Source organism: Salvia hispanica, chromosome 2 (genome assembly GCF_023119035.1).
Source record: "Salvia hispanica cultivar TCC Black 2014 chromosome 2, UniMelb_Shisp_WGS_1.0, whole genome shotgun sequence".
NCBI classification, from domain to species: domain Eukaryota; kingdom Viridiplantae; phylum Streptophyta; class Magnoliopsida; order Lamiales; family Lamiaceae; genus Salvia; species Salvia hispanica.
The window spans coordinates 32,256,785-32,272,163 of NC_062966.1; the positions used below are offsets into that span (position 1 = coordinate 32,256,785).

Below are 15,379 nucleotides of genomic sequence, written 5' to 3' on the forward strand. Positions count from 1 at the left end.
AAGGGTTCTCACACATTTCCTGATCTGCTTGGAAGCATCGATTGCATTTACTGTGAGTGGAAAATTATCCAATGATGGATGCTTATAGCATGCAAGCACCACGATTCACACTTGACCATCGTGCTAGAAGTTGTAGCCAATAACTAAGTATTGGATTGACATGCGTTTTGTGATGTCCCCAAGTCCAACAACGATAGCAATACCTTCAACCATTTCGACATCTTGATGGTAGAACGTCGACAATATAATTCTCAGTTAAATGAGGATCTATACTGTAGCTATGAATGCTGAAAAACTAACATGTCATTCTGAAGACAGAGAGGGCGATAGGGAGCCCATTGTTGCATCATATGCAACATCATGGATACAATGGCACTCACTATGCTCAAATTATCATGCATCGAGTCTACACAACTACTGCTCATGGAGCTGATAGTGTTTTCGACTCCATGTACCACATTCTTCAAGCATTCAATCGGTTTCCCATAGATGCGAGGAGCTCGGCCTGTGACTGCGACATCTCTCTCGCGACCTTTGTTAGACGATTCGGGTATATCAATAGCTTCCTCACGTGCACTGTATGCATGATTAAGTCCCCTTCCCCGAGAGCATCGCAATTCCTAAAAAACGTGCCAAAATTTGGTAATGTTTTATTTGGAAAAAAACTATACTATATGGGTACAATGTAATTATACTAACTAAAGCGAGCAGTGTATATCTCCAAAATTAATAAATAGGAGTATTAACTAAATGAACAAAATTTCACGTATGTATTCTATAACTAATTAAAAACAAATGGAATTTAAAAGAAAACAAATATACTAAGAATAAAGATGGAAACAACAAACTTTGGGGAAAATAATGAAACAAATGATTTCTAAGATACCTACCAACGGGTGCAGCGCGGAGCTATGGTGACCATGAAGTCACGGGTTCAAATACCGCTACCTGCTGAGAGACTTTCGACCTTAATCCGCAAACCCGGTCGAGCAGGATTAGTCGGATTCCGCCACAAGACGGGTTCGGTACACCTGTGGTTAAACCCAAAAAAAAATGATTTCTAAGATACCAATTTCATTGACTAATTAATAATTAATACACTACTATAATATTACATTCAATGTTTACTATAATGCGAGTTTTATTATAAGATTAACATCTCGTTCAATTTCTTGAAGCATTCAATTCGCGCACTGTTTTATCATTTTCTAATATGCAACTCCACAAAATTCTCAAGCTTTCAATTTCTCGATTTGATTGATGAAGATGTTAATTGTTCCTAATCATCCATTATAATTGTAACGCCCCGCTTTTTCGAACCCTAATTTTTGTGACGTGGAAATTTTGCATTAAATGCTTTTAATGCTATGATATGTGGATTGATAGGTGATAAATTGCAATATTCTTGTGATCTAATTGCGATTTTGAGTTGAGATTGAGTTGAACGGTCAACTAGTTGAATATGTGACGTGGCTATTGAATAGTCAATATTGTGGAAAATATGACGTGGCCGTGGAATGGTCAAAGTCGTTTGAAAATGTGAAGTGGAGATGATTTCCGAAACTGTGGATATTTTGATGTGGGAAGAAATAATATTTGTGGTGAAATATTATATCCTAAGGGATGAGTGGGGATTTAATAAGAGCATTATTTAAGTATGTGGAAATTTTCGACCCTCTCCTATTTATTGAAAAGAAATCCTATTTTTCTTGGATTTAATTATTGCTTGGGATAATTATCCAAATTAAATCCAAAGTCCGATTATTTCTATTTTTATTTATGAAATTTTCGAAAACCTATGATTGGTCTAGAGGGATTTTCGAAATTCCCTTATTATGGAAGAAGGGATAATTTTTATTATATTATTTGATCCCTTATTGATTCTCTTCCATAATTAAATACAAATATCCTAGCATATCTTGCCAAATCTAAGAAGATCTTGCCATATCCTAATTAAATTAGGATTTGATTTTATTCCTTGTGAGAAGAGGCAAAAATTGCCACTTTTCCTTTTAATTGGGGAGTATTTTTATTTTATTCTTGCTCCGTGATATTTTATTCTACTCCGTGAAATATTCAAATTTAAATCAAAAGCTATTAAAATAGCTTGAAATTCGAAAACCCCCTATTTCTCAACTATTTTAACGCCTAACCCCCTAAATCTCTCCTAAATCTTTAATTTATTTAATTAAAGATATTATATCTTGTACTCTATAAATAAGAGAGAAGACCAAAACCCTAGACCCCAAAAACCGTTCCCCACTCTCCCTCAATCTCGACATCTCTCTCTTTCTCCCACTCTCTCAAATTTTTCTTCTACTTTCTCCATTAATATCTTTTGGAGAAGAATTGAAGCTGCAATTCAAGAATTCGTTGAAGAATCAAGATTCTACTTGTTTCTACCGTTTGTTTTTGCAAGAAAAGATACTTCTACTATTAATCTTTTCTTCCTCTACCGATTAATCGGTGTTTCTGAGTCCACATGCATTTAGAACGAGTGAAGGGGAAATTAATCGGTGAATTTGGATGCATGGATGTGAGTGTGTGTGTGTGTGTGCATGCCTCGGTAGGCGTGCACATGTGTGTGGTGTGTGTGCGTGTGTTGTGTGTAGAAAAGCACTCATGCGTGACACGAATTGATGATAAATCTGGAGTTGTTGTGTGATAAAAACGATATGATAATCGTACTTTGATTCTGATTGTTGATTTTGGAAATAATCGAAGGGAAAAGGGAAACGTGAGATCATGCATAATTTTAATCTATGATTTGAGACTTATTTGAAAAATATGAACGTTCCCGGTGGGATATCAAGAAGAAGTGCATTTTTGTTGAACTCGAAAGAAATTGAGGTGGGCTTTATTCTAAACTCTCTTCTATGTGCAAATTTATGATGTTGGAGAAATAAGGGTGGATTGAACTGTTATGCCATGCCTATAAATTATTTTGGATATTGTGTGTGCCTGATGCCTAGATTGTGAGTACGCTCCATTAGGCTACAGTGACTATGATTAAACGAATTCGGGTCTGAGTATGGGCCGCAAACCCTACCAGGCTGTGTACACGGTGGGATCGGGAGCCGTCCTTGCTAGTCGGCCGATCTCGTGGGCGAATAGTGTGGCCACACTTTCGTCGCACTATGAAATGATGATTGATGAGAAAATGGGAGGTATTATTTGACTGGCCAGTCCATGATATATATTTTGTGATACTCGATGCTTATCTTTAAATAAATGCAAAACCTCGAGTTCACTATGGTAAGGGTGGCATAACTATAAAATGTTTTGGCATGAGTCCACTGAGTATGTTTAAAATACTCAGCCCTGCATGTGTTTTCCCTATGTGCAGGTTGAGCGGCGATGGGCGGTCGGTGGTGTTGAGAAGATTGATTCGAATAAAATGGATGTTTGAAACTATAAGTGTAGTCGTGTCTTCATACATGGCTCCGCTTTCTCTTGATATGCTTCCGCTGAATATTTTTGGAAAACTTATTATATTTTTGGTTATGGTGAACTTAATTCTTTGTTTTGGAATGGGGGGAATTATTGCGTTTTGTTGGAATTATGCTAAGCCTTTGACTTTTGAGCCTAATCTATTAAGTCTTGATTCTCGTGAGTTAGGTGTTGACTTTTGCCTTGATACTTCTTTAAATGCTAGAGTCAAATCTCTTTAAATGAAACCCTAGTCTCTGTTCTTGTTGTAATTAAGTTCGCCTAAGTAGCAGTCGCCGCATTTATTATACCCTAGAAATGTCGGGCTGTTACAATAATTCTATCTCTAATTATGAAATACAGTAGTATTAGATAAATTAGTAGTCATACTCAGCTCTCAAATTATATTCATACAATCATACTACCAATTAGTAATAGTCAATTTCCTTTCTCAACGTTGGATTCCAGGTTAACTAAGAACTAGGGATTGTTGATTTAAATTATGTAATTAAGTTTATCTAAATTATGTTAATTTACTACTGATATTCTAATTAATAGTATGTTTTTATCATTTATGTCAGCGTGAGCGTCTGGATCTGATGTTGAGGAATTTGCAAATGGATACGCACTTAACCTTATGACTAGAACAGCAACTAAAGTGGGCTATGATTACATTTTTGACAGATTGCAAGGTAATTAAAATATATTTTTTGTTATTTTCTGCTTGTCTTCTTGTCACATATAACCACGAGTCACAAATCCATTTGAAATTCAGTCTGTGGCCATTCATTGTCGTCATTATAGCACATCCAAAGTAAATCACCTTATAAGTGAATAACTGATATTGCACCTATCTTAACAAATTTAAAAGCCTCCCAATTTGATTAAATACAATAACATGAAGATGACATGCTCTGTGAAAAATGGTCTTTCCTGTTTAATCACCATACTCAACATTGTATGTCTATTAGATCTAAATCATTTTTCTAAGAACAACCAATCATTTTCAAATATACTAAGACCCTCGAGGCCGGAGCACACCAAATCGGCTCCCCGCCCCTTTCGCGCCGGGCCCCTTGCGTTGCGCAAAATAGACCTTCTTTTCATCACTTGTTTGGCCGGACGTCTTCACAAAGACCGGGCCCCCGAGGGTATATCCCATCCGCCCAAATAGTAGCCCATATCATGCCCTTTCCGTTGGCCCGGGAAGAGGCGGCTGGGCCGGCCCGGGACTTCTTGAAGAGGGGGGGCGAGTTCGGGGCGTTGGGTCGTTTTTAAAACCCCGGGACCCCCAAAAAGCTGCTGTCCCCGGGAATTTTGGCCCACGGCCTCGGGATTATCGGGGGGGTTCTTTGACTTGTAGCCCGGGCGTATAGGCCCCTTTTATAAAGGGAGTTTTTTTTCACTCCCAATGCATACCTTTTGCCCCCTAACATCCCGGGGGCCCATGCTTCTCCCCGTGTACCGTAAAACCCACAATCTTCGGGGGTAGGGCTTGAAGGGGCCGGGTCCGAAAATGCCCGACCATTGCGGATGCTCTAATGATTTCTATAAACATATATGTACTACAATCATCTTAATTTTTAAAACATTTGATTTGTTCCCTTTCGTCTTGTTTCTTACAGAGATAGAATAGGTGGAAAAAGCTTATCTTAATTTAACATGTCATCTTACAGTTATAATAATAAACTGTATTTATATTTACATGTGAATGAGATTATTAAAGTTGTACATTATTAGTTCATTGAGTTTTTATTAGATAAAAAAAAAAAAGAAAAAAGAATTGCATCAAATCTCATACAGTAATGAACTGAAAAAACAATAAACTAACCAGCTCCGTGAATCTCCACTCCCGCATTGACACAGTCACACAGTTGAAGCATCTTCTCCAACTTCTCTCTCTTTCTCTCTCTCTCAAAGAAGACATGCAGGAGGGGAACAGCGGCCAATCAAGCCCGGCGAAGCCGGAGGAGAGGCCACCTCTGAGCAAGAAATCAAAGACGACGTCCTCCAATTCCGACGATTCCCAAACTCCACACTTCCCCGGCCCCCTCTTCCGCCGCCTCTCCCCAACTCCTTCAACCACTTCCTCCACCGTCTCCTTCACCGACACTACCACCTCCGCCACCACGTCTTCCTCCGCCTCCAACAGCGATGCCTTCAGCTTCAATTTCTCAGATCGGGATTACGTCTTCCCTTCCAATCTCGGAGGCTACTCCACTCGCAGGAACGTCTCCGTCAAATCTTCTTCTTCCTCTTCCTTCTCCAAATCTCAGCAGCAGCCTCCTCAATTGTCGGCGCGCAGCGCCTCTATGCCGTCTAGTTTTGGCGGAGGGGGTTTGACTTCGCCGCCGAATAAGTCGAAGCTCCGAGCCGATAAGGATTTGAAGGCGCTGTCGTTTCAATCCTCCTTGGGCTTGGTTTCTGCTCCGCCGGTCGCATCTGTGTCCAGCCATCGCGATGCGGTGATTCAGAAGAGTTCGTCGTTGAAGAATTCGTGGAAGGTGTATTTGGTTAGTTCCTTCTCTGGCTTAATTCCTTCCTCCATTTTTAAATCATGTTCCATCTCGGTTTTCTCAACGCAGTCAGTTGCAACGTGATTATTTATTTATGTTTAATTTTAATTTTTGGCTTAATTTAGGTGTTTTAGAATCTCTTGCTTTAATTGAAGGAATCCAAAAGCTAATCACTAATCTGAAGTTACATTCTATATATAGATAACTGCAAATTTGACTTCAAATTTTGTCATCTAGGGTTTTGTTGTGTTGCACTAACTTCCGAATAGCACAGAATTTACACTTTCCCTGTTTAAGGAGATCGATCCGATCCCTCTATTGCCTCTTGCGTGAGATCTCGTATTGCATTACCCTCGAGTTTTTCTGAAAATTTCAAAAACTCCACGTCGTTTTATTTTGGGCAATTTGCTCGATCGGCTGATGGAATATTATTACCATCCGTTATCTTTCCTTTTCCGCGAGTCCCACAACTGGACTTTTCTTCCATTCTCTTCTTTCCATTTCCTCAACAAGAACTTTGTTGATGGTTGGGATCAGGCGCCATCATTAATGCATCTCTTTCCACTATTTATAATGAGCTCGGATGGAACTCAATTGCGGGACCCACATAAACAATATGCAGAAATGGCTGTTAACAGTCTGTTAGTCGAGCCATCCGTTAAAATTAAGTAAACTGCTCTAAGTGCTATAACTAGATTGGATGAATATGGGTTTAAACCAATGATTTGAAGCCCACCAATGGCGTCCTTGAACAGAAAGGAACTTCAATTCAGTTTGGTATTGCAAAATCTTGACATATTTATATTAACTATTCGGATGAATATGGGTTTAGAGTTTAAACTAATGATATGTTCATGATTTCATTCGCAGCTCAAGTTTTTTTGTTTTACATCTGCTACGTATGCTGTTTTCTTGCGTAATGAAGTCTCAAGGCTGGAGGTATGTTATAAATATCAAGTAAAATCCCTGCATATACTTCTAAATATGTAAAACTATAAAACTAAGTATGTTAACTTCATGTAAGCTGTCTTCTTTCTGAACAGACACCAAAGTTATGTCCCCTGTTCTTCGTATTAATCAAATCTCAGTACATGAAACTAAATGAAATCTTACATTAAATTTACCCTGCAAATATGTGAGTTTAATGTCTTATGACATATGTTTATATTATTGCAGGAAGAGTACACCAACCTTCAAATGTTTTGTAGTAATAAATATCCTGGTCACAGAAAACACATGGAAGTTTCAGACTTAGAAAATGGAAGTTCATTTTTGTCTTTAGGGAACAGTGACCCTAGAGCTATAGCTCTGTACACAGTTATTGTTACCCTCATCACACCATTTGTATTATATGAATATCTTGATTATCTGCCACGAATCAGAAGTCTCTCAAAGTGGACAAAGGATTGCAAAGAGGAGGTTCCTCTGAAAAAAAGGATTGCCTATATGGTTGATGTGTGTTTTTCAGTTTATCCTTATGCAAAGCTTCTTGCACTACTCATTGCGACTCTGTTTCTCATTGGATTTGGAGGCTTGGCATTATATGCTGTAAGTGACAGCAGCTTTACTGAAGCTCTTTGGCTTTCTTGGACATTTGTGGCAGATTCAGGAAATCATGCTGATAGGGTTGGTACTGGATCCAGGATTGTTTCAGTTTCTATTAGTGCTGGAGGCATGCTTATATTTGCCATGATGCTGGGGCTTGTTTCTGATGCTATTTCGGAGAAGGTGGATTCTTTGCGCAAGGGAAAGAGTGAGGTTATTGAAAGTAACCATATTCTCATTCTCGGATGGAGTGACAAGTTGGTAATGCTTTCAAGTTATACCTATGGTTGACCTATTAATCTGTACTCTAAATTGTGACCTTTCATTGTAGCACACTTTTGTTTGCAACTCATCACGAAAATCTTGCAATTATAGACTAGTTTAGCCATCAATTAAATCATGTCGCTTCTGCAATGCATACCTGCTCAAATTCCTTTACATATATATTATCTTCACATATGTGGATTTGTTTCATATTATATCAACCACAATCTAGTTCGTGATGTTGGATTTCTGAAACTAGGCCTCCTGGTTTGATATTTTTATGGTTCGTAATAGCTTGTCACTTTACTCCTGGCTATGCTATTACTATATATAATGCTTCACCTTGAGATCCTTTTGTGAAGGTTAATAAACGAGCCTTCGCTGCAGGGTTCACTTTTAAAGCAGTTGGCAATTGCAAACAAAAGCATTGGCGGTGGTGTTATTGTTGTACTAGCAGAAAGGGACAAGGAAGAAATGGAGATGGATATAGCAAAGCTTGAGTTTGACTTGATGGGAACATCAATTATCTGTAGAAGTGGTAGTCCGCTTATACTAGCTGACTTAAAAAAGGTATTTAGCGCTACCAGTTCCTGGGCCAATGCCAGCATTAATCTACTCTTGCTTGTTTGTTCCTAATCCTTCTTTTTTTCACCTTAGTGTATATCTCAAGGATTTATAGTTTTTCTCAGGGTCGAATTCTATTCATGATCCCGTTCCTCTTGATTAAGTTTTATAGTGATTCTTCATGTTCTACTCTTGCAGGTATCTGTCTCCAAAGCACGTGCAATAATTGTATTGGCATCTGACGAGAATGCTGACCAGGTTATTAGTTTTAGTTCCGGACACCCCTCACTACAGTGATTCAATGCTGACGAGAATGCTGACCATGTTTTGCAAACGATTTAATGCTTATTATTTGAACAGAGCGATGCACGGGCTCTGCGGGTTGTGCTTAGTTTGACTGGAGTGAAGGAGGGCTTAAGGGGACATGTTGTTGTAGAAATGAGTGATCTCGACAATGAGCCCTTGGTGAAGCTAGTTGGAGGTGAACTCATAGAAACAGTTGTTGCACATGACGTCATTGGAAGACTGATGATACAGTGTGCTCTTCAGCCTGGCCTTGCACAGGTCAGATCCGGTAACTTGTGTTTGGTTCATGTTAAAAATTAAATGAGGGATTTCTTTATTCAAACTTTTACTCTCTTCTTTCATGGACAATAACTTGAAATGCTGACATTTCTTGTTTAGGCATGGTGACAATGTCAACAGCCGTTTCTGTCCTTTTTCGTTTTTGTTGGGTGTAACTGAATTTTGTCCACATTTCACAGATATGGGAAGACATTTTAGGGTTTGAAAATGCAGAATTCTATATAAAGAGATGGCCTGAACTAGATGGCTGTTGTTATGAAGATGTTATGATCTCTTTCCCTGATGCAATTCCTTGTGGAGTAAAGGTTCATGCAGATGGTGGAAAAATTAAAATAAATCCAGATGATAGATATGTTCTTCGAGAAGGTGACGAAATCCTTGTCATAGCTGAGGATGATGATACATATGCTCCAGGTCCCATACCACAGGTCATCCTACCTCCTCTGACCATATGATGTGTTCCAGGCTTCTCTGAATTGCTATCAGGCCTGTTTGCCTCTTCAATGTTGGCAGATCTGATATATGAACTGTATCATCTGCAGATCCGGAGAGGTGTATCTCCTAGAATGACCAATCCTCCAAAGTTTCCAGAGAAGATTCTGTTCTGTGGTTGGCGACGTGACATTGATGATATGATTATGGTATTTCTTCTTACTTCCTACATCTTTTTTGTACAAGTGGCTTAAAATTAAATATGTTTACAAAGCAATGGTTGCTGCTAGAAAGGATTACTTTACTCATGATGTGCACTCTTTCATGGGTAGAAGAATGTTTTAGTAAGCAATTGAAGAATCATTTCCTTCAACTCATTAGGATAATACCGGTAACGAGGAATTGATCCCTTGACTTCATTGAGAATAAAATTAGCCCAGTAAAAAAGTCTCCTAATTAGATAATCTTTTTCTCATTCAGACACAATTAACTACACGGAAATGAAGGCCAAATTCAGACCTGTGCACGATTTTACTTTTATTCAACTTAGTGCTTATACGTAGTAGTTTAGAATATTTATAAAGCTTATAAAAATTGCAGCATGTGGTAGTTAAGGATTCTTTACTTCTTTAATTATTCTGTTTCTGTAAAATTTGTCTCGCACTCCTATTTGTAGGTTCTAGAGGCACTATTATCTCAGGGATCAGAATTATGGATGTTCAACGAGGTCCCGGAAAAGGACAGAGAGAAAAAGTTGACAGAGGGTGGGCTGGATATTTCTGGATTGGTAAACTTAAAACTAGTTCACCGCGAAGGAAATGCTGTTATACGACGTCATCTGGAGAATTTGCCACTAGAGACATTTGATTCTGTAAGTATGATTCTGATCCTCTTATATCCATGCCTCAACACCACATGCTCACCATGCTTAGTAAATGATTCCAGATTTTAATGCTCAAGTCATGAGCAACTGCCCACTATCGTTCTAGGTTCCAATGTGAAGGCCTTTACTAACTCTAAGAGAACAGATTTTAATTCTTGCAGATGAATCATTGGAAGACTCTATTGTTCATTCTGATTCACGGTCTTTGGCTACTCTTCTCCTCATCAGAGATATACAGGTAATTCCTATCTTGCTTCCACCTGAGCATTCATAGATCTGAGTGCAACACAATTTAGGTTTCATATGATTCTTGTGTCATTGGCATATTTTTAGCCTTATTCTCTTACAGCTGCCCCACCTTGCCTGCACTACCCTTTTTACCTTTTGCTTTTTTACACTCCTGTCTTTTTTAAGATGTTCTCTTTAGCCACAATTTTTGTTATCTCGAGGATCAGAATAACATGATTGTGATCTGATATTGCTCCTCTAGCTTGCCCCTGTTCTGTCCAAGTCTATTTCCACTTAGCATGTGACAGTAGTTAATGTAGACTTTTCAAATTCTATAGATGATGAATATTGTATTTGTGATGCTGCAGTCGAAGCGATTACCTAACAAAGACAACAAGTCATCATCTCCTTTGAGCCACTCTGGATTTTCTCAGAGTTTGTGGATTCGGGAAATGCAGCAAGCTTCAAATAAGTCGATAATTATAAGCGAGATATTGGATTCTAGAACTAGAAATCTTGTATCTGTAACGAGGATCAGTGATTATGTACTATCAAATGAGCTGGTGAGCATGGCACTGGCCATGGTCGCAGAAGACAAACAAATCAATCGTGTGCTAGAAGAACTATTTGCAGAAGAGGTACTCTTCAACATCACTCTGACATTTCTTGTTCCTTGTCTTTGCCTTAAAGAGAAATCAGGACCTCAGTTCTTCTCTTACCTTTTTTCCCCCATTGCTAGATCATCATGATATGGGATATCTAATGCTCGAAACTATCTTACACCATTACATAATTGGCATTATAATAAAACAAAAACTTGTGGGTACATCTGGATGCACGGTGCATCCACTCTAACTAAATTCAAGTAGGGTTCTACCAATTACAGTTTGCTAATCACAGTTAGGATATGATTAGGACGGATGCACCTTGCATCTGAATGCATCACAGTTTGCCTCATTAGCATTACCCTGTGCCTCTTCTAGAACCTACAATAACAGAATTTCTTTATTTGATTTGATTTACATTAAGTTGAGATTCCAAATCTACTGTAAAGCACCTACAATTTTAGGGGTAGTTTTTTTTTATAGCAATCCTTAAACTCTATCTAAAATATGCAGGGAAATGAGATGTGCATAAAGCCTGCAGAATTCTATCTCTACGACCAGGAAGAACTATGTTTCTACGAAATCATGATAAGGGGTCGTCAGCGACAAGAAATTATAATCGGATATCGACTTGCAACGGAGGAGCAAGCAGTAATTAACCCTGCAAATAAGTCAACACCATGTAAATGGTCTATAGATGATGTTTTTGTAGTCATTTCCAAAGGGGGTTGACAACTATAAACACGTTTCACATGTTATTCTTGATCCCACCCTAATTCATAAAATTAAATTTACATTTGGAGAAAATGTCAAAAGCAGAGAATGCTCGATATGATAATCCTTTAATGATGAATATCGTGCTAACTACAAAGGAAAAGAAATGAGATTTTGCTAACTAAAATTCAGGTATAAAGCTCAGTGACGAAGTATGCTCTAGCATCGAAACAATTGGAGAGATAGGATAAAGGTAATCGAACTGTAGGCATAGATAAACCCAACCCAAACAATGCTCTAGCATCGAAACAACTGGAGAGATAGGATAAAGGTAATCGAACTGTAGGCATAGATAAACCCAACCCAAACAAACAATTTATGTAGGACTAATTATCATATCGGATAAAATTAAGTTGTGAGATATATATTTTAGTTGGAAGGGATAGCTTGGCTATAAGTCCTTAGGCTATAAGTCATTATCACATGGTTATTAAGTTAGACTTAAGTTATAAGATTCAATCTCATAATTTTAATAGGATACTCCCTCCGTCCCACCATAAGTGATGCACTTTATTTTTGCCTCATTTTGAAAAAAATGAAGAAGTAAAGGTCTATTTACGTCCTAAACATATGACCAAAATACGAATTTGGTCCAATGCACTTTTTAAAAAATAGGTCCATAACAAATGAAAATGACGCCGAAGTAGTTCTTTTTTTGACGTTTCAATCAAAAAACTAACGGTCAATGCCAAATGCACAGTTGCATACCGTTAAATGGACCATTTCGACAAGGATTTCATTTGTTATGGACCTATTTCCCAAAAAGTGAATGTTTTAGATCAAATTCGTATTTTGGTCATATGTTTAAGACCAAAATTGACTGTTACTTTAGCTAAAGTGGAGTGAGTGTAAAGTAAGAGATTAATATGTGAAAAATATTCTCTGCATTATTTTTAAACTTACTTTACATTATCTTATTTTAACTAATTTATCATTTTAAGAAAAATAAGTGCAAAAAAAGAAGCATCTTGCTTATGATGAGACCAGACAAGTACATATTTAATCATGAAATATTTAAATGATGAAATGGTCTAGGACTATGTATCTATTTTTTTCCGTGCCAAAATATCCCATCAATCCCTCGTCATAAGATTCAAGCCACAACAGATCATCATCAAACAGAATAATTTGGCACATAGGTTATTTTTCTTAAATAAGTAATCATAGCGGATCTCTCACGCGATAGACTTATCCCACAATTTTTTCTCTTATCCATGTAATAAAATATGTTAGATCATTAATTTCGGGTTAAACGTAGAGAAAAACTTATGCAGCCCGACTCTAGTTGAAAATGTAGGAAACTGCAGGAAAGGGCAAAGAAGACAAACCTGGAAATCGGTATATAAATGGCAATTTCTAAATATTCCCGCTCAAATAAACAGTAAATATGAGAGATCTTCAGCTTCAAACACCGCAGAGAGATCAACATTCTGCAAATCGACGCCTGAGAACAGTTTCGGCTCTCAATAATCTACGTAAGGTAAGATATAGATACGAGAAACGTTAAGAGCTCCGTGCGATCATAATCAAGCTTTCTAATTAAGCTTTACATTTGCTGTTAGACTGCGAAAAATAGCTTAAATTCTGCTGCTTTGGAGTCGCCGAAGGAGTTTTCCGAGGCTTCAAATGATAGTCCCCTTGCTGAATCTGCTGAGGTAATTTTTGTTCAATTTTTTTCGGATTGAAATTGCACCTTGTTTGTGATTGATTTCGTATGTTTAAAACATGGAGATTTCTTAGGTTTTCCGTGTTTTCTCTCTAGGTTAAATTCAATTCATCTGTTTGCCGCCGGAAATTGTTCATAAATGCGCAGCAAACCTGTAAATGTGTTAACTATTTGCTTTGAGATTTGTTTTTTAATTTTTGAGAATTCTGTTACCTGTGTTCATGTTGTTGCGTATAAAACAAGTTCGTGTAGTTAATTTAGTGAATTCAGTACAACTAGTCAGTGTTCGATGATGATTTAAGACTTCTGCTGGATGTTAGACAAATTGAGTTGCAGTTGTAGCAGGTAAATTTCATAAACGCACAGTGAAAATATTATGATTTGTTATCTCTTTGCTGTGAGATTTTCGCTGTGTCACTGAGAATTTTTGGAAGCAGTAACTTACCATTTAATTGTTAATCTCAGAAGTTTTCAGAGCTGCATTGATGTTTTTGCTGCAAAGTATACAAGTTTTTTATATGCATATATCAAATACGTCTAGTGAATCAGCTGAGGAGTAAGCTAGCAATGTTTTTGATGAATCCAATACTCTATTAAAGCTTGATAATTTACTGGTATAATAATTTTAGATTCCTGCTGCATGGTGGACAAATTCCTTTGCAATAGTAGGAGGAAAGCTTCATAAAAGCACACTAAACATGTGATGATTTTATTCTGTTTGCTTTGATATTTTTGCGAGTACGGTCAAGAATTGTGGAAGCAGTAACTCACTATTTACTTGTTAATCTCTGAGGTTTTTAAACCTGCATTGATGTTATTGCTGAACAAGTTTGTCTAGTGAAACATTCAGTAGGATGTTTGCAATGGTTTGATAAATTTAATATATTTAATATTGTAAGTGTTTGATGTTCCACTGGTAAAGTTTAATTTTGTGCTAGGTTTTTGAACATGTAACTCAATGTTCTTGCTGTGTATAACAAGTGTGTCTAGTGAAACATCAAGAAGGATGCTTGCAGTGGTTTGATGAATTCAATAATAAGTGTTTGATGTTTCACTGGTAAAATAGTTAGATTTTCTGCTGGTTTTATAAACAAGGTCAGTCTATTTTGCAGCTCATGATAAGCTAAGCTCAGGTGCTTAATTTCCTGTTAAATAACTATGTTCCATTGTCTCAATTTTCCAGAACTCTCTGGCTTCAGTTCATCCGGCAGAACCGCAATCCTCAGAATCAGTTGATGTCTCAGATCTGACTTCAACGCTATCATCCTCCTCCGTGGCTCCTACTCCTTGCAAGCATGTCACCACTGAAACGGTCAGCACCGAGAAACCTGAAGTGGATACTCTCAAGATGGGAGGATCAGTTGAGGCAGAGCTGGTGATAAAACATCTCAGAGAAGCTAGAATTCAAGTCTTGAAATCAAAAGACATCGGCCCTGCAAAGAGCATCGTGGAGGCTCTCATAAGAATCACAATCGAAGAAGTTCATGGTGGTGTTCATGAAGAGGATGAATGGCTTGATAAACTCTTTTCAAGCAAGTTCACTCCGGTTTTCTTGATCTGTATGATGGTGTTATGCTCTGTGTTGATGGTTGGGTTCATCAATTGGATTTGGAATGGTTCCTTCACCGGCCCAGCACCAACATAATGAGCTAATCTTGTGACTCTGTGGATAAGAGACTGGAATAAACAAATGTGAGTAGGAATCCATTATTTCTTATGCATAAGCAAGAAATGAAAAACTCTGCTAAACTGCAAATATTACAAGCTGTCTAAACTGAAACTTGTTTAGCTATCTGTGGTTTAATATAGTCATGTATCCACCACCTATTTTGTTTTAATGTTGATTTAGCCAAATTTTTGCTCTCTTGCTTTATTCATTTGGTTTCTA

The 15,379-nt window shown here is 37.7% G+C and overlaps 2 protein-coding genes across 4 annotated transcripts; both read left to right on the forward strand.

Moving 5' to 3' along the window:
• The first annotated feature begins 5,228 nt into the window (after positions 1-5,228).
• On the forward strand, positions 5,229-11,850 carry LOC125207401 (probable ion channel SYM8). Of its 3 annotated transcripts, none has more exons than XM_048106725.1 (12): positions 5,239-5,942; positions 6,816-6,884; positions 7,122-7,751; positions 8,142-8,324; positions 8,517-8,576; positions 8,679-8,882; positions 9,083-9,331; positions 9,446-9,544; positions 10,012-10,206; positions 10,364-10,456; positions 10,815-11,084; positions 11,565-11,850. In XM_048106725.1, the coding sequence occupies exons 1-12, from the start codon at positions 5,355-5,357 to the stop codon at positions 11,781-11,783; spliced, it is 2,859 nt and encodes a 952-aa protein (XP_047962682.1). In that variant the 5' UTR covers positions 5,239-5,354; the 3' UTR covers positions 11,784-11,850. The 3 variants fall into 3 exon arrangements, with proteins under 3 accessions (XP_047962683.1, XP_047962682.1, XP_047962684.1); XM_048106727.1 differs by lacking the exon at positions 5,239-5,942 and adding an exon at positions 6,640-6,722; XM_048106726.1 differs by lacking the exon at positions 11,565-11,850 and having other exon boundaries at positions 5,229-5,942; positions 10,380-10,456; positions 10,815-11,004.
• Positions 11,851-13,127: 1,277 nt separating this feature from the next.
• On the forward strand, positions 13,128-15,329 carry LOC125208671. Its single transcript, XM_048108323.1, has 3 exons — positions 13,128-13,305; positions 13,388-13,480; positions 14,675-15,329. Exons 1-3 carry the CDS (start codon positions 13,213-13,215, stop codon positions 15,134-15,136), a joined length of 648 nt encoding a protein of 215 aa, XP_047964280.1. The 5' UTR covers positions 13,128-13,212; the 3' UTR covers positions 15,137-15,329.
• Positions 15,330-15,379: the final 50 nt, after the last annotated feature.